Raw genomic sequence first — 21,920 nt, forward strand, 5'->3', positions numbered from 1 at the left:
AGCGGGTGCGAGCGAGAAAGAGCACGCAAGCGGAGCCGGTCGGCTCCTTTTATTACTTCACACGAAGCGCGTTCAGGCATTTTTAATGACAAAAAAGGTGCAAATGCAAAAATAAACTTTACTACAATCACTCAAAACACTGTTTCCAACGTGATAAAAATCTGCTCTCCTCTCCGAGCCGGTCTGTGTGAACGGACCCTAAATCGACATACGGTGATACATCGATGTGTGTATCCTGCAATATTATAATCAATCTCGCGAAACGCAAATCACATTCTGATTCCACTGTCGTGTTTCGAGTTTGTTCTTAAAATAGCTCTTAATTATTAATATAATTGGCTTTCAGATTGAATGCTTACAGTTTACATTCATATTTACCTTGTCAACTTGTCTATGTGATTTCATGTAAATGTAATTTGTTTTTAAAAAAGTTCATTTTATAATCAGTTTTTGACTTCACCATCAGTCTACATTATAGAGTTGCATTAATAATTAGAATTTTAAGTTATTTGTGACGTAAGCATCGAAGCTTTAAAGTTTAAATAGTTACTTTTTCTTAGGGAAAGCCTATATGAGTTATATTATTTTACTAGTTCCTAAATGATAAACATATTCTTTTGAATCTTGATTTACTCTGCTAATTGCTGAGTTATTTTATGGATATATTTCATTTAAACGTTTTTTTTTTAATTCGAATCCTGCATAAAATAAGAGGTCTTAGCCCATCCGTGAATATTTACAGGCTTTACTGTAGTGAGTAATCCAAGTGATTCTGTAAAATATAAATTATAAAACGTAATTAAATAATATTATAAGCAATCCTCATAAATATTTTGGAGTAAATGTCGCAGCACATGTGACACGACGAGCCAAAAGGGAAATACAGCCAATATGTAGGTTATAGATACCAATTGTTTATATGTTGCATTAAAAATTTATTAGTATTATTTCATTAATTTTACCTACAATAACAATCGATTTATGATTAAGCATACAGGTACATAAGATTATTTTATAGTAGACCAAATAGTATCTGATTAGATAGAATATAATATTATTGTCATTTGTGAGCTATGTACATTGTACAGCAAAGTAACAAATATATAAAAAAATATGAATTGTTAAATAAATAACTATTAATTTACTATACTGGAAAAATGACAATAAAAATTGATAGCCTGTGAAAATGACATTTAATTTGACGTTTAGCTTTTATTGATGCATTTTTCCTGCAAGTAGCATCGAAATGTGAAGTTCTTTCTAGAATTAAATGTTATTTTTCTTTTTAACAGAATTCAAACTTAATATCTTTTACATAAGTATAAAGACGTATTAATTTTTAGATCTAAATGGCTAATATATTTGGTTTGATTGTGTCAGGACGACTAGTAAGTAAAAATCACAATGTTTACACTCAAATTATTTTTAATTACGAATACCATGCCTGAATCTATCCCTCTATTTTCTCTCAAGGTACAGACAGATTTTACGCCTGTGTCTGAAACGAGTCTTATCACAACTATTCTGGATGTAGACTCAATAAACCACGCGGTGGTATTTCTGACAGGGACGACGCCACTGCCGGTTGGCACGGTCGCTGTGGTCTACTGGAGCTGGCCAGACCCTAACGCGCCTCCTAACTGGCAACCTTTAGGGCACATTTCCAACGCCAAACCCTCAGCTATATTTAAGATATCTAATTTGAAAAAACTTCATGAACTATCTAGTAAGTTTCTGGTAAAGTGATATACACTGGCCTCCAAAAAAATCGACCCACCTACATTTTTTGTAAAAAAGCTATCGTATGGTTTTAAACTACCACATATTTATATTTTTAAGATTGAAAATGAAAAAATGCAATTGTAGGATTGTACAAAAACAGAAATAGTGCGCAAAAAATAGGTTTTTAGGTAAATATGTGACAAAACACGAAAACACAAAATTTTACGCAATTTTGTTTTTTTGTGTACAAAACGATTATGCCGTTTGTTTTTAAATTTGGGTGCCTAAATCTTACTTTAATAGGGAGTGTTTCCTCCTCTTGACCTAATCACTGCCTGCATACGCCTATTAAGTGACCTGATTAGCTTTTTATTGTCTTCCTGTGGGGTCCGTTGCCATTCTTCAGTTAGGGCAGCTTCCAGTTGATTCACGGTTTCTGGAATTGGATTTCGTGCTCGAACCGTACGTTTTAGCTGGTCCCAGAGGTGCTCTATCGGGTTTAAGCCCGGACTATTGGCTGGCCACTGCATAACTGGAATTTCGACTTCCCTGAGATAGTCTTTAACAATTCTAGCGACGTGAGGTCGTGCGTTGTCGTGCATAAGTTGGAAATTATCCCCAATATACCCAGCCTAAGGCATCACATGAGGCTCCAGAATGTCCGTTATGTAAGTTTCAGCATTAACAGCACGATTACGGAAAAAAACCAGCTCTGTGCGTCCCGTCAAAGAAATACCTCTCCAAAACATTGTAGAGCGGAGGCTCTCAGTGGTGGAGCACCAAATCGGACTGTTTCTCGAATGCAACACTGAGAGTAGCGTTCTCCTGGCCTTCGCATGACGTTACGTCGTCCATCAGAGCCTACTAGAGACATTCGGCTTTCATCACTGAACAATACTGTCTCCCATTGGTCCAGTGTCCAATCGACGTGCTGCCTAGCAAATTGTAGTCTTGCTTGTCGATGGGATGTTGTGAGTTTTGGTGCTGTTGCTGGCTTGTGAGAGGTTAAGTTTTGCTCTCGAAGTCTTCTTCTTACAGTATTTTCACTCACAGACACTCCACGACTTTCTCGGAGTCTACCTTGAACGTCAACAGCCGAAAGGTGTCGGTTTCTTAAAGACGTCAAACCAATAAAACGGTCATCGGTCGGGTTCGTGACACGCCCCCTGCCAGATCCTGGTCTCCGGCGATACTCCCCAGTCTCCAAGTAGCGTTTGTACACTCTTCGCACCGCTGAACGACTTAATTTTAGTGTTCTAGCCACATTTCGCTGACTTAACCCCTCATGAATAAGAGCTACGACTTGAGCAGCTTCTGCTTCAGTAGTATCCATTTTTTATGTTTAAACTTATTAAAATTATTGTTTCAACAAAGTTTCATACACTTAATCAATAATAAACATCGAACCGAGATGACTCCGCGTTAAGAACTGGAAATAAACTAACCATGCACTTTGTGCACAAAGTAACGTTTTCTTATCAATACTTTAAAAATATTCCAAATATCCTCAATAACACTTACAACTCCTCCAAATCAATATCAAGTGGGTAATAAAATGTTAAATGTATGTCCCATAAGTAAAACAATCCACCTAGGTCGTCGCATAGTTAAGATAACAACTTTGTAAGTAAAAAAATACGGGTGGGTCGATTTTTTTGGCGGCCAGTGTATATATATATATATATATATATATATATAGGTATATAAAAAGACTGGTATTAGATGGACTGGTGATGATTTATTATTTTACTTTTTAAGGTGAAAACAAATTTATGAGTGCTTTTGGCCAACAACAAATCTGCAATAATGCTCAGATTGGAATTTCTATAGAACCAGAAACAAATGCTCAACTCCTTCCAAACTCCGAGGTAAAGCCAAAATAAAAATATTAAATCATTTTTAATATTATATACTGTGTACAGTTTACATAATCAAAACATGTCTTGTTACAGGCACAACAGGTACATTCGTATGTCACATTTGCACAAAAGATGTTGGAACATTTAGTTAATTTTGTAGCATCATTCTCTGTTACTCAAGATCAAATGACACCTACTCCTGGTGTCTCATACATACCTCTCAACACCTTGCACACCTGGTACCAAAACTTTGAAAGGCGGTTGCAGCAGAACCCTAACTTCTGGAAAAGCAATTAGTGTTGTTCTGACATGGACTTCTCAGTTGTCAAAATCATCACCTTACAATACAACTATTTTGGGGATTTGGTGAAGTTCTCAATAAGTGTTTAACATTCTAAGCAATGATTGTTTTTTAACTCCATTGTATTTGGCTGCTTCAATATTTTTATTTAATAAGCTTTAATGATTGCTTGAATTTTATATGATATGAAAGAACATGTAGAGGAGCTATGAAATTAAAATTATTATCCTGTGTTCAGTGAAAACTTCACTAATAAAATGTGTTAACTAATTATTTTGTTTCACTATACAAACATTAATTCATAATGTATGACACTATATTTACTGTGGGATAAGTGTTATGCAAAAATAATATTTATATGTAATATTAATAAATATTCATGTAAGATGGCTTTTAATTAATATAGTTGTAATAAGTCCATAACACAGTGCTATTGTTGTATAGAATTTGAGGATTGATTAAGTAAAACAGGTGTGAGTTGTCAATATAAACATGTATTGCACAAGTGAATAGTAACAAATGAGGTAATGTAGTTCTAGGGAACACAGTTCCAAGGCACTTTACTCTTGAAAATCTCATTTCAATGACTATTGTTAATATTGCATTGACAAAGTACATAAAATCATTCCTTGTATGTTTAAACAATAGTCATAATATTAAATTCAGTCAGTTTCCCGTTTTATTCATACACTCAGGACCAGCTCCAGTGCAGAAAGAGAGAGGAGCACCTGCTCGAGCCACCACAAAGGGAGGGAAGCCAAAAAATAAGAGCATCATTGCAATTCTGGTTTAAAATTATTAAAATGTGTTAATACAAAATCAAAATAAAGTATGATTATCAATTAAATTGAATTCATGCTCCATCACTCCTTTACAATGGGTGAGGGCCGTCTCAACATACATCAATTACTAACCTGATCACATAGTGTAAGCCAAGAAAGGCTCAGAATCACTTTTCCACTTTTTACCCAATGTGATCAGTACAGTTTGTTCACAGTAACAAAACAAACTGACTTTGTACTTAAACTAAAATAAGCTCTGAGATCCTCTTTATAACTAATTAACAATGACTTTAATGAAAAAGTCGCAGTTTGCAAAACCAGAAAAATAAATTACATTTAATAATTAAGAGATTTGTCTCAAAAAAAACCAATCAAAGATAACAGCTAAGAGCATGTTATTAGAAGACAAAACAGTAAGAATTGCACTTATTTAAAACAAAATACAAATCTGTTCTTACAGCTTTGTTTTTTAATACGACAATAGTAAGTTCGAACAATGGCTGAGATATACAAAAACTAAGTCCTATATTTATAATCTGAAAAAACAATTACCCTAAACAAAGTTAACAATTTTACAAAAAAAATATATTTAATCTCAAAAGTGTTCTCACATTAAAATAAATTACATTTGGAACAGCAGTACAAGACCATATTTGCAGAATAATGGAAAAAGAAAACCATCTCCAATAGAGGAGACCCTGGCCTGGATCTCCTATAGTGGGACATTAACATGCTGTTATTAAAAAAAAGACTGTTAATTATAATTTAAGAAGTATACAAATATACATTTTATGAATACCTCATTCCATTTAAAGTCATATTAATATTGATTTCATCCTATTATGTCCATAAAGAATAATTTGCAATGTTTAAAGCTTTATTTTTTTTTAATTAAGAATTTGAGAAGCAAAAATAAGATTTTAGTAATGGAATGGGATACATAGTTTATTTTTTATAGCGAGTCCATTAAGGCAGTCTTTTAAATAAGTTATGATTTAAGCACAACTGTTCACACTACCAACATCAAAGAAATTTTTGTACATCCTAAAAATAGGATATTTTAAACATTTAGACCTATGTTACTCTCTCAAATGAGATAAAATGTTCACAGCCGCATTGGCCTCGTCCACGCGAGACATCCCCCTCCCCCACGGGCGTTCCCTCGAAAGTGGTAGTAAATTTATAAAACATATGTATCGGCCTACTTTAATATATGGCTATCAAAAATATTGTTCCAAGATATTTTCATTTAATTTAAAAGTTACAATCAATTTGTAAATACGCTTAGTCTTTAGGTAACACTGTCAATAAGATTGAGCTAAAATTGTTACTAAATTAGCCTAATACATTTAATCGTCCCCCGTCAGGAAGGGGTGCGCCAGCGCCGCGGGCGCAGACAGCCGCGAGCGCGGGTCGGGGTCCAGCAGGCGCGCCAGCAGCGCGAACGCCGCGTCCGGGAAGCCCGCCACCGTCGCCGACGCGTCGAAGGCGTCCGCCTGGGGGGCACGTCTGTTTATTCATTCCTATCTCCAATCGCGATAACGCAAATAATATATGAGTAAGAGACTACAACACAGGTGCACTCTCATATCCCGACAGGATTTAAATTCCAATTCAAAAGTGATGGAAGTGAATTCAGAAACAACAACTATGTGATTTCCTCGCTGTCATGATGTACAGTCAAACCGTACCGGGTATTGCCGTATAGATTAGAAGGAAAAAATATAAAACATACTGGTTTAGATTCATCTCTACAGAGGCACTGCGGCAAAGGTAGGCGGCAGTGCGGGCAGGTGGGCCCCGGAACCGTACACGTCGTACGCGCCGTTCCTCGCAGCCGCTCCGCCAGCTTGCGCAGGCACAGGCCGCGCCACTGCGCCGAAGTCACCACTCGCCGACCTGCATCAGAAACGAGTGAGTCGGGCTCAGTCAGCCTCACACGGTCCTCATGTCGTCCGACGTCTTTCTCGGACTGGTCATTTCTCACATTTCAAATCCAAATCCACCAGCTACGTCGCAGGTTCCATTCAGGCCTAAAAGCTAACACCTCGCAGGACTACGGTCCGTTCGAAGGCTCTCTATATTCTCGAAGACATTCTATGAGATGTAGAAACGGTCGAGCCCCACCTAGCGCCTCGGCCGTTCGCTGCAGCGGTTCCGTGCCCAGCAGGTCCACGAGCTCCGCCAGCGCCGACACGTCGTCCCCAGCGCGGAAGAAGGGGTAGCGCGCCGTGAGCAGGCTGGCCAGCACCACGCCCGCCGCCCACGTGTCCACGGCCGTGCCCTGGCGCGGGCTCTTCAGCAGCACCTCGGGCGGCCGGAAGCCCTGCGTGCCGGCGCGCGGCGCCCGCGCTGCCACGCGCGCCGCGCACGCGCCGCACACGCCGCCCACGTTGGCGCACGGGCAGCGCTCGCCCGCGTGCGCCGGCGGAGGGTTCTGAGGACGTTACATTCCTTCTATAATGCTCATTCAATTATCCCTCAGTCAGGAATAGTTGTACAGCACATAACTCGACGACGTGTAATGCGACATGTTATGTATTCTTCCGAACATTTAAAAATATCACATTGTAATACCTTAGTTATATTCTGTCTAGGAATTTGAACTTTCGGTAAAACCGTTCGATTTGGCGCCGGGGCGATGACATTGCTGCACTTCGCACGAACAGACAAATCTAAGGCCATCCTCTTAGCGTTTGGGGTCAAATCGTCCTGAAACGGAATAAGTCATCAGCAAACATGACCAAAAACAAACATTTTCAAAGTATCCTCATGTCAATTGTTTGTGTCAAGTTAACATTTTGATTTCTATTACCTCGTCCCGGGGTCGCTTGCAGGCCACTGTGGCGACGTGCGCGGGCGGCGGCAGCGCGGCGGGGGGTTCCTCACGAGTCCACACGCGTTGTGCTAGACCAAAGTCCACCAATAAGTACCTGCGCATCACACAGCCAAAGTTACTATAAAAATCACAATTGTATTTAAATATTGCAAGAATAATACTATTGAGTGTGTTAACATACATGTATGGTATTATACTAAAAAAAATAATTAAAAATAATAAATAAACATTCTCCATGAAATGACCATTAGAATGCCAGCATTATTAATTGAGAATGTTTAATTATTATTATTTTACTGTGTATAATATAATACTGCAAAAACAATTTATTCTCTCTGATAGAGGTTGTAATTTGTATGTTCATCTGTATATGATCTTTCCAATAGTTGCAGACAAATTCAAAAATAACAATAATCATTAAAAAAAATGTTAATTACCTTTTATTTTCTCTATCATAAAGAAAGTTACTGGGCTTAACATCTCTGTGAATGACGCCAAATGAGTGCACATGACGCAGAGCCACCATTAGTGCCCGCATGTATTGCCGCACCTCCTTAGCATCCATATCTCCAACATATTCCTAGTCATGGAAATTAAAGGTACATTAGTGACTCTCTTGTGTGGTCAGAATAGTTTATACAAAAAAGATACTTACAGAAAACTTTTTATGAGGTATATAAGGCATCACAAATACAATAGTGTCGAGATTCCGCAGACACAGTTCGACTCCTATCACATTATGTTTTCCTCTGAAACCAAATTTACATACACACATACATAAACACTTTTACACTAACCAAGACATATAATTTAACAAATAATCCTTACCCCATGTCTTGAAGACATCTCAGCTCGTGCTCGATCCGGGCCGGATGCGCGGTGGGCACCAAGTGTTTTATTGCAAACCATGACTTTTGACCATCGGATAGTCCTGCGTGTTGTTTTAAAGAAGCCAGATATACGGAACTAAACGTTCCCTCGCCAATTTTACGATGTACGTCGAATATTGTATCTAGCTTTGGCAGTTTATACAACAGCTCATTTATTTGAAGCTCTAAAAATAATACACACAAGCGCTTACGAAATTAACCTTCAAATATTAATGTCATTAAAAAAACAAAAATAATTTAAGGCTGTATTCACTTACTTTCTACGTCGTTTTTGTAACTTAGGGAAGATTCTGTTTTCTTTTTACTGGCTTTATTACTTTTATTTTTCCGAGTTTCTAAGTTGTGTAATGAATCCTTGTAGTCCTTGTGTATTTTTAGCACTTTAGCCTCTATTCCACGTATTCTCGACATAATTCAAATAACTAAAATATCAATATATCATATTTCTACAAAATGGTGCAAAACAAAAGCTTTCTCTTCTACCACACAGTCATCGATAAATAATTTAACAAAATAAAATTAAGAACGAAAATTTAAAAGAAAACAATGTTGACGTCAGTCGTATAATCTCATTGATTCAGTGACGTTTAGTTTAGTACTTTAGTTTAATAGACAAAATAGAAAAAAAATTGTCTACTGAAAGTCTATCCATGAACTGTACACAAAGTTAAATTATTTAGCTGTATTCTGTCTGTGGTAAACAGCTGTGTATTATGATATTTGTCAAATAGTCACTTCGTAATTTCAACTTATGCTTAAGATTAAATAAATCATTTTATTTTTTAAGATCCACTTAGGACAGGAAAACATTGGTAACGAATATTGAAATCAAACATTAACTTTGGTAAACTCTTTCAAAGAATTTCTTTCATAACCAAGTAAAAAATGCTTTCGAGAAGACCACAACTTAACATAGTGAGCTATTGCATCAAATCGGTTAGTGTCTTAAGATATCTAGCAATAAGGTTATATTTAATTGACTGACCGACAATAAAATCGAGTTTTTACATTTACCTTAATAACTTTCCTTTCTATTTAGTTTCAGTCAGGATATGTGACCAAAGCCCCTAAGCCAGAGATACCAACAAATGTTCTAAAACAGATATATTCAGCTAATGATCAACAAAATAATGGCATTGTTTATGACAGAAAACCATTTAAGTTAGTATTGGAAGAAGGTAAGACTTACCACTGGTGCCTTTGTGGGCGTTCCAAGTCACAACCGCTGTGTGATGGTACACATAAAGATGTTTATCTTAAAATAACTCAAAGGTAAATATATTTTATATCCGTGATCCGTTTCAAAACTAAAGTAAAGTATATGAGATATAAATAATAATTTATTCTAAAAAGGATTACTATTACATTTTCTGCTAATTCAAACTTTAATGTTTATTTTTATATGAATTGAAGAGAAGACCACAAGAATTGCATTGACAGTAAAAGAATAATTTGTATAAAGAAATGCTGAAAGCACTTAATTAATTATTATTTATTTGTCCTGACTGAAATATAAGACTTAATTATGTACGCTCAGTCCATGCAGATGGTTTTATTCCTTTTAAATAATTTTACTGGTGTATTTATGTAGGTGTGTTTTATTGTTATAATTCTGACAAAAATACTCATGTAAGATTTCATATAATTGTATAATTATTTTTTTATTTTTAGACCCATAAAATTTCAAGTTGCTAGAACAAAAGAATATTGGCTATGCAATTGCAAACAGACTAAACATAGACCATTTTGTGATGGGACACATAAACAGAAGGAAATACAAGAAGCAACAACCATCAGATTGTAGATGGTCCATAAAATAAAATTTACTTTAATGTAGATATAGTTATAATAGGTATGTAGTTTTTGAGTAAACCTACATTTTATCTAATTACATTTTTTTTATTTGCACCTTGACGACACAAATGCAATTAGGAAGAAGATCTGCAAAAATGATTTTTTCTGGAGCGACTGATAGACGCGTGACGTCACATCGCCCAACGTCGCTCGCTTCGCTCGCCCATACAATTTCGCCTGTATTTTCGCATTACTCTTGTTTTTATTGATATTTCAGTTAGTATAAAAAAAAACTTTCATACATTTATACCATAGCATACTAATTCAACAAATAGAACTCGGGAAAAATACTTTTTCCATTTATATATATTATCAACAAAAACAAGTAGATATTTTCGTGATTAAGGTACCTACGGTAAGGTACTAACTACCTTAGTTGTAAAATTTGTCGTATTTATAAGTTTTTAGTTTAAGGATCAAATAATTTGTTTTTACAGGCTAGTTATTTCTTTGCTATTATTTATATTTATTTATTCGTTTAATATATACATAATTCAGAATGCTCGTAATACGTCCTTGATACGTTGAATAGCGATAGTGTTAACTCTTATGACGAGTTTGTATCTATGAAAAATGTATTTTATGTTTATCTCAAGTTTATTGTTAATCTTGAAGATAATGTGTGAACAACGCCGTATCATCAACGGTATACGTTAAAAAAAACTTTAATGACTGTGACCCACTGAAATTGATTTTTACCATATTATGTTTAATTGAAAGTCAAATATGTAGTCTAATATAGTACGTATGATACAAATGAAATCAGATAATTCTTTATTCAAATAGGCTTATTAATGGGCTGAAACCCCATCGGTCAGGTAAACATAGGTCAGTTGAGTCTAAGAGACTACCTCTTGGACTCAACTGCAACAAAATTGGCAGTTAGTGTGGACATAGAAAAAGCCTTTGATTGGGCTGCCCAAGGAATAATGCAACTGGATCACCAATTTTGCCAGATCGGACCATCAAGGTCATTGTCGACGGTGCATGCTCTTACTTAATATTCGTCAATTCTGGTGTTCCACAAGGCTTTGTGTTATCACCTCCGCTTTTTTTATCGTTTTTATATCCGCTTTTTCTGCATATTAATGACTAGCATATTTATATTTATGGCATATTAAAATTAAAATATAGGAAATGTATATCATATTCTATATCGATATTATCTTCTATCGAAAGCGGAAAGCACTTGTATCTCAACATGAAGAGTATGTACGGACTTATAGCCGTACGTCCTTACGTACAGCTATAAGTCCGTAATATATTAGTCCGTTCGGACTAATATATTACGATTTGTGAAAGAATCCGCAATCATAAGATCAACTTTCGGTAGATTATTTGTTAGTCTACGTGAAAATACTGCTCTTATTTTAGCTTAAAATAATATATTAATAATCGTTCTAATTATAAGTGAAAGAACGTATTTGGGGCATCAAATTACAAAGAGGGATAAAATAAATACGAAATTATCAACGCGCGTACAGCAAAAGAATCGCCCGCAATGGGTGAAGTGACGTCACAGTCCAAACTCGGACGGAGCAGAAATTATACGAAAGCGCCCAAATTTATTTGCTTATTAAAAAAAAAAGTTTACATTATATAATCATAATTTTCTCATACATGTTATTATAATCATTTAAAGATTATTTAAGTATAAAAAAAACAACTTTTTTTTTAAATCTTCCTGATTTCTTTTTTATTCAAAAAGAAAGTTACTTATTTTTTTTTCCTTATCTGGCGTAAAATGTTTTAAAAATAATCACATTTTTTTAATATTTGTCTATAATAAAATATTAGATGTTTATGTTAACTGGCAACTAAAAAAATAAGTTAGCTGTGACTTTCACAATGACAAGATTTTTGACAGTTTGACACCATCTTGATTTATCATGACATGGCATGAGCATGACACTTCGGTTTTGAAATCGGATCGTAAAGTTCTGAACACTCAACAGTTAATACTCGTGTTTACTGAGTTGAACATTCAACACTTCTGTTCAAGTGGTCACTGACTCTAGTCTTGTAGTACTTGGAACCTATTTTTATATCATGTGCGACGAAGTAAAATTATTTACTAGAGATGAACTTAAAAGCCGCAACTCTCGTGAAGACGCGATACTTATCATCCACAATGGTGTATATGATGTTACAAAGTTTCTAGATGAGGTATGTATTTTATACATGTCATTATTATTAACATAAAAATTGCTATCCTTTACAAATATCAACGTCTTACAAAGAGGGACTCTGTAAAATATCTTAATTATTTTTTCAAAAATATCAAATTATTATAAAAGAAATACATATTTATAATTTTAAGTTAATTGTCTAGGGGTCCTTGTTATATTTATTTATTATGTATATTGGATGAATAATGTACACGATATTAGATACAAGACCATTTCAATACTGAAAGAGGTGTTATACAAGATTATAATAGAATAACTATGTACAAGTTTTTATCAAAATACTAATTACAAATATTTAGCTTAAAATTAAGATTACATACATCTTCACATTTATTGAGAGAACTTTTAAACAAATAACGTCTAATTAAATTTCTAAGTGAATCATAAGTGGGTGGGTAGTACATTCAGGTAATGAGACATATATACTTGTAATAAATGTGTTAGAATACTTAAGTCTATAAATAATTAATGTTCAAAAATAGCAATATGTATTTAAGATTTAAAAGTAAAAATAAAAAAAGAATGGATTGAATTACTTATAACCAATATAGATAACTGAAAAGTATCTTTTTTTTAATCTTTTATATAAATGTAATTAGTTCGGACTTATTTGTGGGTACAGTAATAACTGTACAATTCATATTGGCAAGGCACTTAAATGTGTTTACACAACTGCCCAAAAAGGAGTGTGTATTGACATTTTTGAGTTTACTCATTCCACCATAACTCTTAAAGGCATGAACCGATTTAAATGTATCTTTATTTACATAAGAATCTGTACATCATGCTGAGTGACACTGGCTATAAATTCAACAATTCATTTGGAGCAGGGGTGTTTTTGAATTTTTAAGATAATTAATTGTTTTTTTGGTTTGGAAATGTGATAATTATGCATAGCATTAACATAAACTGATAACAATTACCAATTAAAAAAAAATAACTTTGTTCAGATAACATAATATATTTTCATTTAAATTAATAGAGTATTTTTTTTTAAATATATTATCCTTTACTGGTTTTCACAACCCGCATTGGAGCAGCGTGGTGGATTAAGCTCCAATACCTTCTCCTCAAAAAGAGGAGAGGAGGCCTTAGCCCAGCAGTGGGACATTCACAGGCTGTTACGGTTACGATGGTTTTCACAAGCTGAAGGGGACAGGTGTTAGGTATAAAAAAGTAGCACAGTCCTGAGCTCAAGCTTGCTTCATACCAAATATCATCAAAATCAGTTCAGTTGTAAAATCAGGCAGACAGATGGAAGGAGTGACTTTTGCCTTTGTATATTATAGTATTGATTACTAATAATAAGGTGTTTGTATGATAGAGCAAATATAATTCATAAAATAAATAATTCTTGATAATTAAGTCAATTGTAAATTTGTGTCCTAATAATAGAACAATTAAAATTGTACCTGTGAGTTGCACATTAATAGTTACAATGTGTATTTCATAAGGTATTAATTGATCGATAATTAAAAATAAATTAAAGTTAATTACATATTAATCTCACTTTTTATTGCTTATTGTTATTTGTATGAATAAAATTGTGGTAAACAAATATGTAAGGAAAATAAACTTGAACTGTTAATTTGTAAATACCATATTGTAAATAGATAGACTGAATAAATAAATAAATTTTATTTCTTTATATAAACTTAGCATTAGTAATCTATACTGTTGTTAAAAATTCGTTAGTGAATTGATGAAACTGAATCGATTGTGATAAAATTTGATATGAACTAAGCTTGCACCCTAAGAGAGGACATACGCGGCTTTTTTATATCTAATATCTGTCCAACCCCAACATGCGGGCGAAAATTAATTTTATGCAAAAAAGTGATTTCATTATCGCTACTTAAGTCCCAAATAGATAGCGATAAACTCAAAAACTCCGAAACGTATTTTCATACGTTTTCACTAATGGACACGGTGATTTATGAGGAAGGTATATTTCATTGATGTTTCGTATAAATTTGTTGGAATATTACGATGCTCATTGAAAATGATTGATCGCTTTGCTGAGTTGTTCTGCGTACACCCGAGAGGGTACCAGGAACAAAGAAGTTCTCTTTGTGTGTTGGTCGTTCAATAAATGTTTTATAAGACCGTTACTCTACCCGAGCAAAGAAGAGTTGGGTAGTAGCTAAATAGTGTATAATTTCATTTATAAAACAATAATTATAGAGAAAATTGCAAATTTATTCTACTAATTGTAAAACAAACAATTGAAATATTGAGGGATTGTTCATTTTTAACCGAATTCTCAAGCTAATATACTAAAAATGAATAACCAAAACCTTAGTTATGTGGGAATGTGACCTTAATTACCTTCTTAATGTAATTATAATAAACAATTACAATTATAAATTGCTTAATATTATAATTATGTACTCATAGAAAATGAATATTTCGCTTACCAAATTAAATAACTCGCCAAATACATCATTGGTCTTTTTTGCAAGTATGCGTAGAGTTAAGAAGAAGTATTTCATATAAGCCTTCACAAAAGTGTACTGAAATGTAAATAAGAGTAATATAAATTTCCAGTATTGTTCTACTGCGTTTATGCGTCGTCTATTAATCGGATTGTATAAATTTGATTAACATGTACTCAAAAAAATGTAAAAGTTATGAATTGCATTGTTATGGTACAATGATACAAATATCAGTTTAACCGAATTTGTTGTTACAAAGATAGGTTAGCTGGCGAAACATTGTTTCAGCCATGTTCTACTTTATTTACGAATAATTAAACAGATTGAACTAGGACACCGACCTTTACTTCAATAAAAAACACCTCGCTGTGTTAATTCCAGTTAAACTATTTTTTAGTTCTTTTGATTAGTTTTTTTTTGTATTTCAAATGAAAGTGGTCACCACTCCCATATACATTGGTAAGTACTGTAAGAGATGTTCCTTATACAGTTCATCAATGCATCAATGCGTAGTTAACAATTGAAACTTCTGAATGTATGTAGCGTCACTTGTGCCTATATCAGGTAAAATAACGGAAATATAAAATTATATTTTATTCGACCATAGATGACCTGATTAATAATATAAAAGCCAATATTTTAATAAAATTATTTATATCATATAAATGGTAATATTTTAAGGAACATCATTTGTTAGTAATCGACCGATGTTAATATAGTAATTTAGCGAGTAAAGCTGGGACCCATGGAGCGTGCCAGAATTATTATTTAAATGTGGAATGAGGTTTCGCATTTATGTCCCGGTCCGGAATGTTATTGGAAAATTCCAGCGCGCCCGATCCTCTCAAACGACCTCATCGCTGCTATATTTTATTATCCATTCCTCTACTTGGAATACCAAGTCTGTAAGTGTGTTGAATACGCAATTCATATCAAGGTACAACGTTATACAATGCGTTTAATGAAGTGCTTGGTGGTGATCATTTGTTTTTATTTGCCGTATTTAAATTGAATTGAAAAATAATAACAGTCATAATACGTATATCCCTGCCGACATTTAAATAAAACTTAAATCCTTAAAGTTTTTCAAGACAACCATGTTATGACTCATCATGTTATGTCTATTTCATATTAAAACCTAAACTATGCTTTTGTGCAACTATATTATGTTTAATTCTACTTATCCCTATTTTTAAAAGATTATTTAAAACACTTCTGCTACATAATTCAAACTAAATAAAAAGCGTTTTGTACTAATGCAGTCAAAATATTTTTATTCAAATAGACCTTTAGAAGTACTTATGAATCGTCAAGTGCTACCACTATATTATATATAACTAGCTGACCCGTGCCCACTTCGTTGGGCGGTAAACATTTTTACTTGTGATGAAATTATGAGTGTGGTTCGGTTAGTACTGAGTACTATGATTTATTTCCTGACTGCCAAAAGTATCGTTGGCCGAACATTAGTAAAATTGTCTCGTGTATTTGATATTTTAAATTATATCTTAAACTATGCAACCAAAACATACAAAAAAAACGAATTTTATCTAAATAAAATTTCCTTGGTGATTAAGCAATTTATTTGTAAATAGATTGACTTGTTGTATATTAAAAAAACCGTCTAATAGAAATATCATTCAATAGATTACGACACGGTCGCGGTTCAATACCTATGTCGTATAATCTCTTTAACCATTCGTCCGAATTATATGCAGTATAAGGGAAAAGTCTTTTGTTCTAAGCACTTGAGACGATAAGTTTACTTATTTTGATAAGATTTCATAATTGTTTTTTTCAAATTATTTTTTAATACAAAAAACTACTTTTTGTGACTTAAATATAAAAGTAAGACATATGCTTCATATTATGCTTATTCAAAATCGGTTCAGTAGATCGAGAGATTACCCCCTACAACCTCACAAACTTTACCTCTTTATAATATTAGTATAGATGGACTTTAAAATAATACGTATAATATAATATTACACTTACCCAATGGATTTTATTTTTGTACCCAATACCCAGCCGAATTTACACGAGAAGAATTAAGGATTTGGTCATATATATTTAAATATAGATATGTTGATGTTCTCGACGGCAGCCATTCTCATGAGAGACCAGCCAACAATATTATAGTGGTCAACATTTACTCTCACAATTCGATGAGAACGCATGCACGGCCTTTTTTGGCCCCAGTTTTAACATTTCTAATGTCCTTCACCAATAGGTGTATAAAAAAAAACAAATTAGATGATAAATACTGTGCTACGAGTTGATTTTAATAATACATATATGTCCTTAAAATATTCAAGGCTGTGACTGTAGAAGAAACCATAAATACAGGCATTGTCAATGGGAAACGAACTTTTAACTCCAGTACTGAAGAAAATATATTCGTCTATGTACCAGAATAAGTAAAAAAGAAACAATCAAATAATTAACTAAATTACTCAAGATTTTCTTTTCTTACTAGCATCCCGGGGGTGAAGAGGTGCTCTTAGAACTGGCGGGACAAGACGCGACGGAGCCTTTCGAAGATGTCAGCCACAGTTCCGACGCCAGGTAGAAAGTTCAAATAAAATTGAATGAATTTTGTTTAGGAAAATAGCTTTGTTAATAAGAATTATTGAATGATGTAATTATATGTATGTACGTGTAATTAAGGACGTTTATTTTAAACATATAATAATATCCTGTATATTTCAAGTCTAAAATTTTCGCGATATAACACATAAAATTAAACCAACAATCCTTTATAATATGTAATAAAAGATATATGCTGTAATTTTATCGCAACCCAGATCCCTGATGAAGAAATACAAAATTGGTGAGTTGGTGGAAGCGGACCGCACGCAGGCGAAGGCGTCCTTCTCTCCGCAGTGGAACAACGACCAGCAACAGGAGCAGGGCAAGTGCGTAGTCGCCTAGAACTCCACCAGACACTCGCCCATCTATTACCATCACTTGCACTCGCTTAGTACCACTAGTCGACGCTAACTATCATATGAGTATAGGACCAAATGTAGGCTATTGGCTAGTACGCTAACGTCAGTCGCCACATGAAGCTATTACAATTTTTTTAATTAGATGATTTAGTCGAGATAAGCAGCATTGTAAGGCTAAGATAAATTATAAGTTTAAAAAACGCCAAACCGTAGGAACTTTTTTCTTTACGAATCTCACCCACAAGGATTTATTTCGTATCGTTCTTTTCTGTTCCTATTCGGCCTTTATTTTACCATTCAACACGTGCAAAAAGTTAGTTTCGATATATATATCGAAACTATATATATATATATTTATAATTAATAAGCAATAAATAAGTAATATATGTAATAATAGTCCAAACAAAAGAATATTCGTAGCGAGCAAGTAAGTCGCCATACGTCTCACGTCTGAGGTCATGTCTAAGATAACATTGATACAGTAACCACTAAAGTGTACACGTTGAATCTCTTTGAATACATTATCAATAATATTCATCAAAATTCTATCAATAGAACGACAAACACGCCAACGTATGAGTTAGCTGGCAACAGTACGAAATTTGGATTATCTACAAGATAACTGGCAAGAAACTCAATAGTTTGTATTAAACTCGTTACCATTTAAAATATATTTTTAAAAATAAATCGAGATTTAAGTTTTAAATATACGAAGTCAAACGATAATTATATTATTTTTTAAATACCATTTTATATATGCACATTTTAGTACAATGCTTTTTTGGAAACAAGCAAGTCACCGTTTTTATGCAAAAAAATAAAACAAAAATAAACTTTACATAATGTTGTCATACAATTTATTGTTTATTATTATAATCGGACGGACAAGTATCGTGTAGGTAATGTTATCGATTGTACAGATATATCAAAACGTATCTAAAATAAATCCATACCAATCCATAATAAAGTGATGAGACAGTTATTTATTTATATTTGTACAAATCCGTTAGAGGATGTTTAATGTTATATATTATGTTGTAATATATTGTAGGGTGTATCCTGGGATATAAATGAATAGTATTTATCGCATTTGAAATAGAACTATGTACACTTAAATGTAACATATTCCAAACTGTGAATAGGTGTCCGATCCTATCTGTCAGTGACCGCTTGGTAACATATGACACTTGACCAATTGTAGGACGTCACTTATATCTCGGGATGTACTATAAATTGTAGTTCGTTGTCGACAGCGACGCTATTATCATTCCAACTGCAGTTTCCACGACCACCGGCACACGGACCTGTGTAACGTTAGCGTCATGCTCACTGTGTACTTAAGCCGATACCAAATATTATAACTGAAATGTGATATCAAGATCTGTTCCTTCCGCTTATACATTATTGCGTAGCGTATTGTGTAGCGGAGCTATTTATACTTACAATGTAATGTATTCCTATATAATTAACATATTTATTTATAAAACATATTGTACTTGTTCTTAATGATATATTTAGTCGAATGCGTTAAACTGGCGTGCTAATCGAAATGATCTCCTTTGTAATAAATTATAGAAATATTGCTTTTACAACAATCATTGCTTCTCAGTGTTCGTAGTGTAGTTGATATCGACGCTGTAGTTAGAAATGAAGTTAACCATAATGAAGCTATATAATATTTGTATATTGTTGTATTCAGCTGTAGCTGTTTATATACTTAACGTTATGTGCTATTGATTTATATACATAAATGTACTTAGATAGAATAGCGGTGATTGGAATATTGATTGTAATCGTTTTGAAATAAAGCAAGTTATGATAAAATATTTTATTTATTTGAATCATAATCGACACACGATCGGATCCTCTATCGTTACACGGACCCAAGTGCCGGTTGCCTTTGGAAACGTCAATGTGCAACATTGACGTTTCCAAAGGTTCCAAACGATTGTGATCAAGACAGAGAGTTTGGTGTTAAGTGAAGTGTGTTACATGCTATATACTCGTATAGTCTACACGGTTCTTAAGATCTTGTAAGACGTCGGCGGGGGCGTCGTGGCGTTATTGGCTATGATGACCGGATGTGATAACAAATTGAACAATGTATTCAATCGAAAGAGAAACAAATTACCTTGGGATGTATAAACATTTCCCTTGTTCAAAATTGTATTAAGCATTTGTTGATTCATACAAAAAATCCGATTATAATGTACTCATTCAAGCACTTAAATCGCCATTTTACAATTTAAAATATAACTTAAATTTACCACAGGCTTAGAAACTAAATTCTATCGAGAAGAACCGAAAGGAAAATGCAATGGTTACACTTTTTCGCGGATTTCGCTTCCGTTTCTATAAAACCTATATATATAATTTATATAACGCCTGAGCTTTAGATTTTGTTATAAAAAAATGGAGCATTGTAAAAAAAAACTTATTGAAACACTAACCAAAAAAGTGAAAATGAAATTTTTTATGACATATAAACTAAAAACTCGTATTTAAAAAAAAAAAAAAATCATTGATAATATTGCATATACCTTCTTTCTTCCGACCTCCGCCTCCCCGTGCTATGCCACTGCTTTTACTATAAATTACAACTTTTTTATTGAGTGAAATGTACTAGAAGTATAGTTTAGCGTTAGTTTAAGTGTTAGGACACTACGTTTAACTAATTATAGTTTCTGATAGAACAAAATGGCGATACACGTGTGTGGCGTATGTACGTACAAACACTTTGTATGTTGACTTCCTCGTTAAAAATAAATCGATTATCCAGATTATTAATTGGCATTCAAAGTTGCATTCGCGCATGCAATTTAAGTTTTTTAAAATAATGTTTACTCAGTAATCCTAACTAATATTATAAATGCGAAAGCGAGTTAGTTTCGCTTCACGTCTGTGCGTAGTTACTCAATCGATTATAACGGAAATGCATGCTCGTTGTCAGCCACGGACACCCTCACACGCGGGTGGAGTCGAAGGCGGAAACTAGTCAGTTATATATGATAATACTTTATGTTTTAATGTTACTGGTACAGACATAATTATATTGTTATCTCTGCAAGTTGTTCTTATCGACACAAGAATTATCTCACTATTATAATTTAAGTATTATCAATACTTACGTACGTTACGACTGAGTGAACAAAAAGTTTATAATTTAAAACAGTAACGCGCAGGTGAAATTGCTCACCACCATATTTTATTTTACTCATTCTTCCTATTATTTCTTCCATCCTCATAATTATTTAAACATTTCCAAGTTGTATTTGTTTGTTAAGTGCTAACATCACTTTTTTTGTCGTGACGAGCAGTAAAAATAGAATTGTATTATCACAACCTTATATATGAATATCACAACCTTACAGTATTATTTTATTATAATTATATGTTTGCATTGGTGACAGTTCGTGGGGCTCGTGGATGGTGCCGCTGCTGCTCGGCGTGGCGGCGACGCTGCTGTACCGATACCTGTTCTTGTAGTCTCGGTTACGATGGCTATAGTAATATATGTACAAACATACTATGCAGTAAATTCATATATTCGGAAACTCGACTCGGAAGAGTTTTCGGATGTATAGCCAAGTTTGATTAAATGTTATTATGCCCATTACAGTGGTACAGTTGAAGCTTGAAAATATTTGTGCCTTATTTTTTTTGTAAACTTTTTCTTTTGGACTTTAGTTGTGTTTTTTATCCAATGATTGCATTGAGCTATTGTTTTTTAAATAATCGTTTATTTTAAGACAAAAGTGGTGTCTCAATAACCGGTTAACGGCCAATGATTTTAAATTCATATAATAGCGTCGGTTATTTACAGCAAATATTGTAATATTAAAATGATTTTAATTGACAATTTATTGTAAATATTTTTTTTACATAAATTTACCGGATTAAAGCGACATTCGATCGTTTTTGCTTGAATTGTTCATTAAATGAATAGTTTAATAAAAAAGATTCATAATGAGTATTAAATGTATACATATATTGTACAAAACTGCATTTATTACATCTATATGAAGTCCTATTATTATTATTTGAGTGTTAGTAACAACATACTTCACAATAATATTTACACTACAAACAAAATATATTTAA

At 33.5% G+C, this 21,920-nt stretch overlaps 4 protein-coding genes across 4 annotated transcripts; 3 read left to right on the forward strand and 1 right to left on the reverse strand.

Moving 5' to 3' along the window:
- The first annotated feature begins 1,215 nt into the window (after positions 1-1,215).
- Positions 1,216-4,145, forward strand: LOC126778368 (protein OPI10 homolog). Its single transcript, XM_050501866.1, has 4 exons — positions 1,216-1,388; positions 1,474-1,726; positions 3,481-3,590; positions 3,675-4,145. Exons 1-4 carry the CDS (start codon positions 1,350-1,352, stop codon positions 3,876-3,878), a joined length of 606 nt encoding a protein of 201 aa, XP_050357823.1. The 5' UTR covers positions 1,216-1,349; the 3' UTR covers positions 3,879-4,145.
- A 211-nt stretch (positions 4,146-4,356) lies between these two features.
- On the reverse strand, positions 4,357-8,959 carry LOC126778139 (cell division cycle 7-related protein kinase-like). Its single transcript, XM_050501554.1, has 9 exons — positions 8,651-8,959; positions 8,332-8,557; positions 8,159-8,252; positions 7,941-8,083; positions 7,480-7,597; positions 7,242-7,376; positions 6,792-7,101; positions 6,400-6,563; positions 4,357-6,160 (listed from the first exon to the last, which is right to left on the reverse strand). The coding sequence occupies exons 1-9, from the start codon at positions 8,802-8,804 to the stop codon at positions 6,014-6,016; spliced, it is 1,491 nt and encodes a 496-aa protein (XP_050357511.1). The 5' UTR covers positions 8,805-8,959; the 3' UTR covers positions 4,357-6,013.
- A 126-nt stretch (positions 8,960-9,085) lies between these two features.
- On the forward strand, positions 9,086-10,281 carry LOC126778409 (CDGSH iron-sulfur domain-containing protein 3, mitochondrial). The gene is made up of 3 exons (XM_050501897.1): positions 9,086-9,329; positions 9,433-9,665; positions 10,065-10,281. The coding sequence occupies exons 1-3, from the start codon at positions 9,279-9,281 to the stop codon at positions 10,195-10,197; spliced, it is 417 nt and encodes a 138-aa protein (XP_050357854.1). The 5' UTR covers positions 9,086-9,278; the 3' UTR covers positions 10,198-10,281.
- A 1,865-nt stretch (positions 10,282-12,146) lies between these two features.
- On the forward strand, positions 12,147-21,736 carry LOC126778411 (cytochrome b5-like). The gene is made up of 4 exons (XM_050501913.1): positions 12,147-12,413; positions 17,348-17,436; positions 17,676-17,786; positions 21,230-21,736. The coding sequence occupies exons 1-4, from the start codon at positions 12,297-12,299 to the stop codon at positions 21,303-21,305; spliced, it is 393 nt and encodes a 130-aa protein (XP_050357870.1). The 5' UTR covers positions 12,147-12,296; the 3' UTR covers positions 21,306-21,736.
- The last annotated feature ends 184 nt before the right edge of the window (positions 21,737-21,920 follow it).

The sequence above is a fragment of the Nymphalis io genome, chromosome 2 (assembly GCF_905147045.1).
Source record: "Nymphalis io chromosome 2, ilAglIoxx1.1, whole genome shotgun sequence".
NCBI classification, from domain to species: domain Eukaryota; kingdom Metazoa; phylum Arthropoda; class Insecta; order Lepidoptera; family Nymphalidae; genus Nymphalis; species Nymphalis io.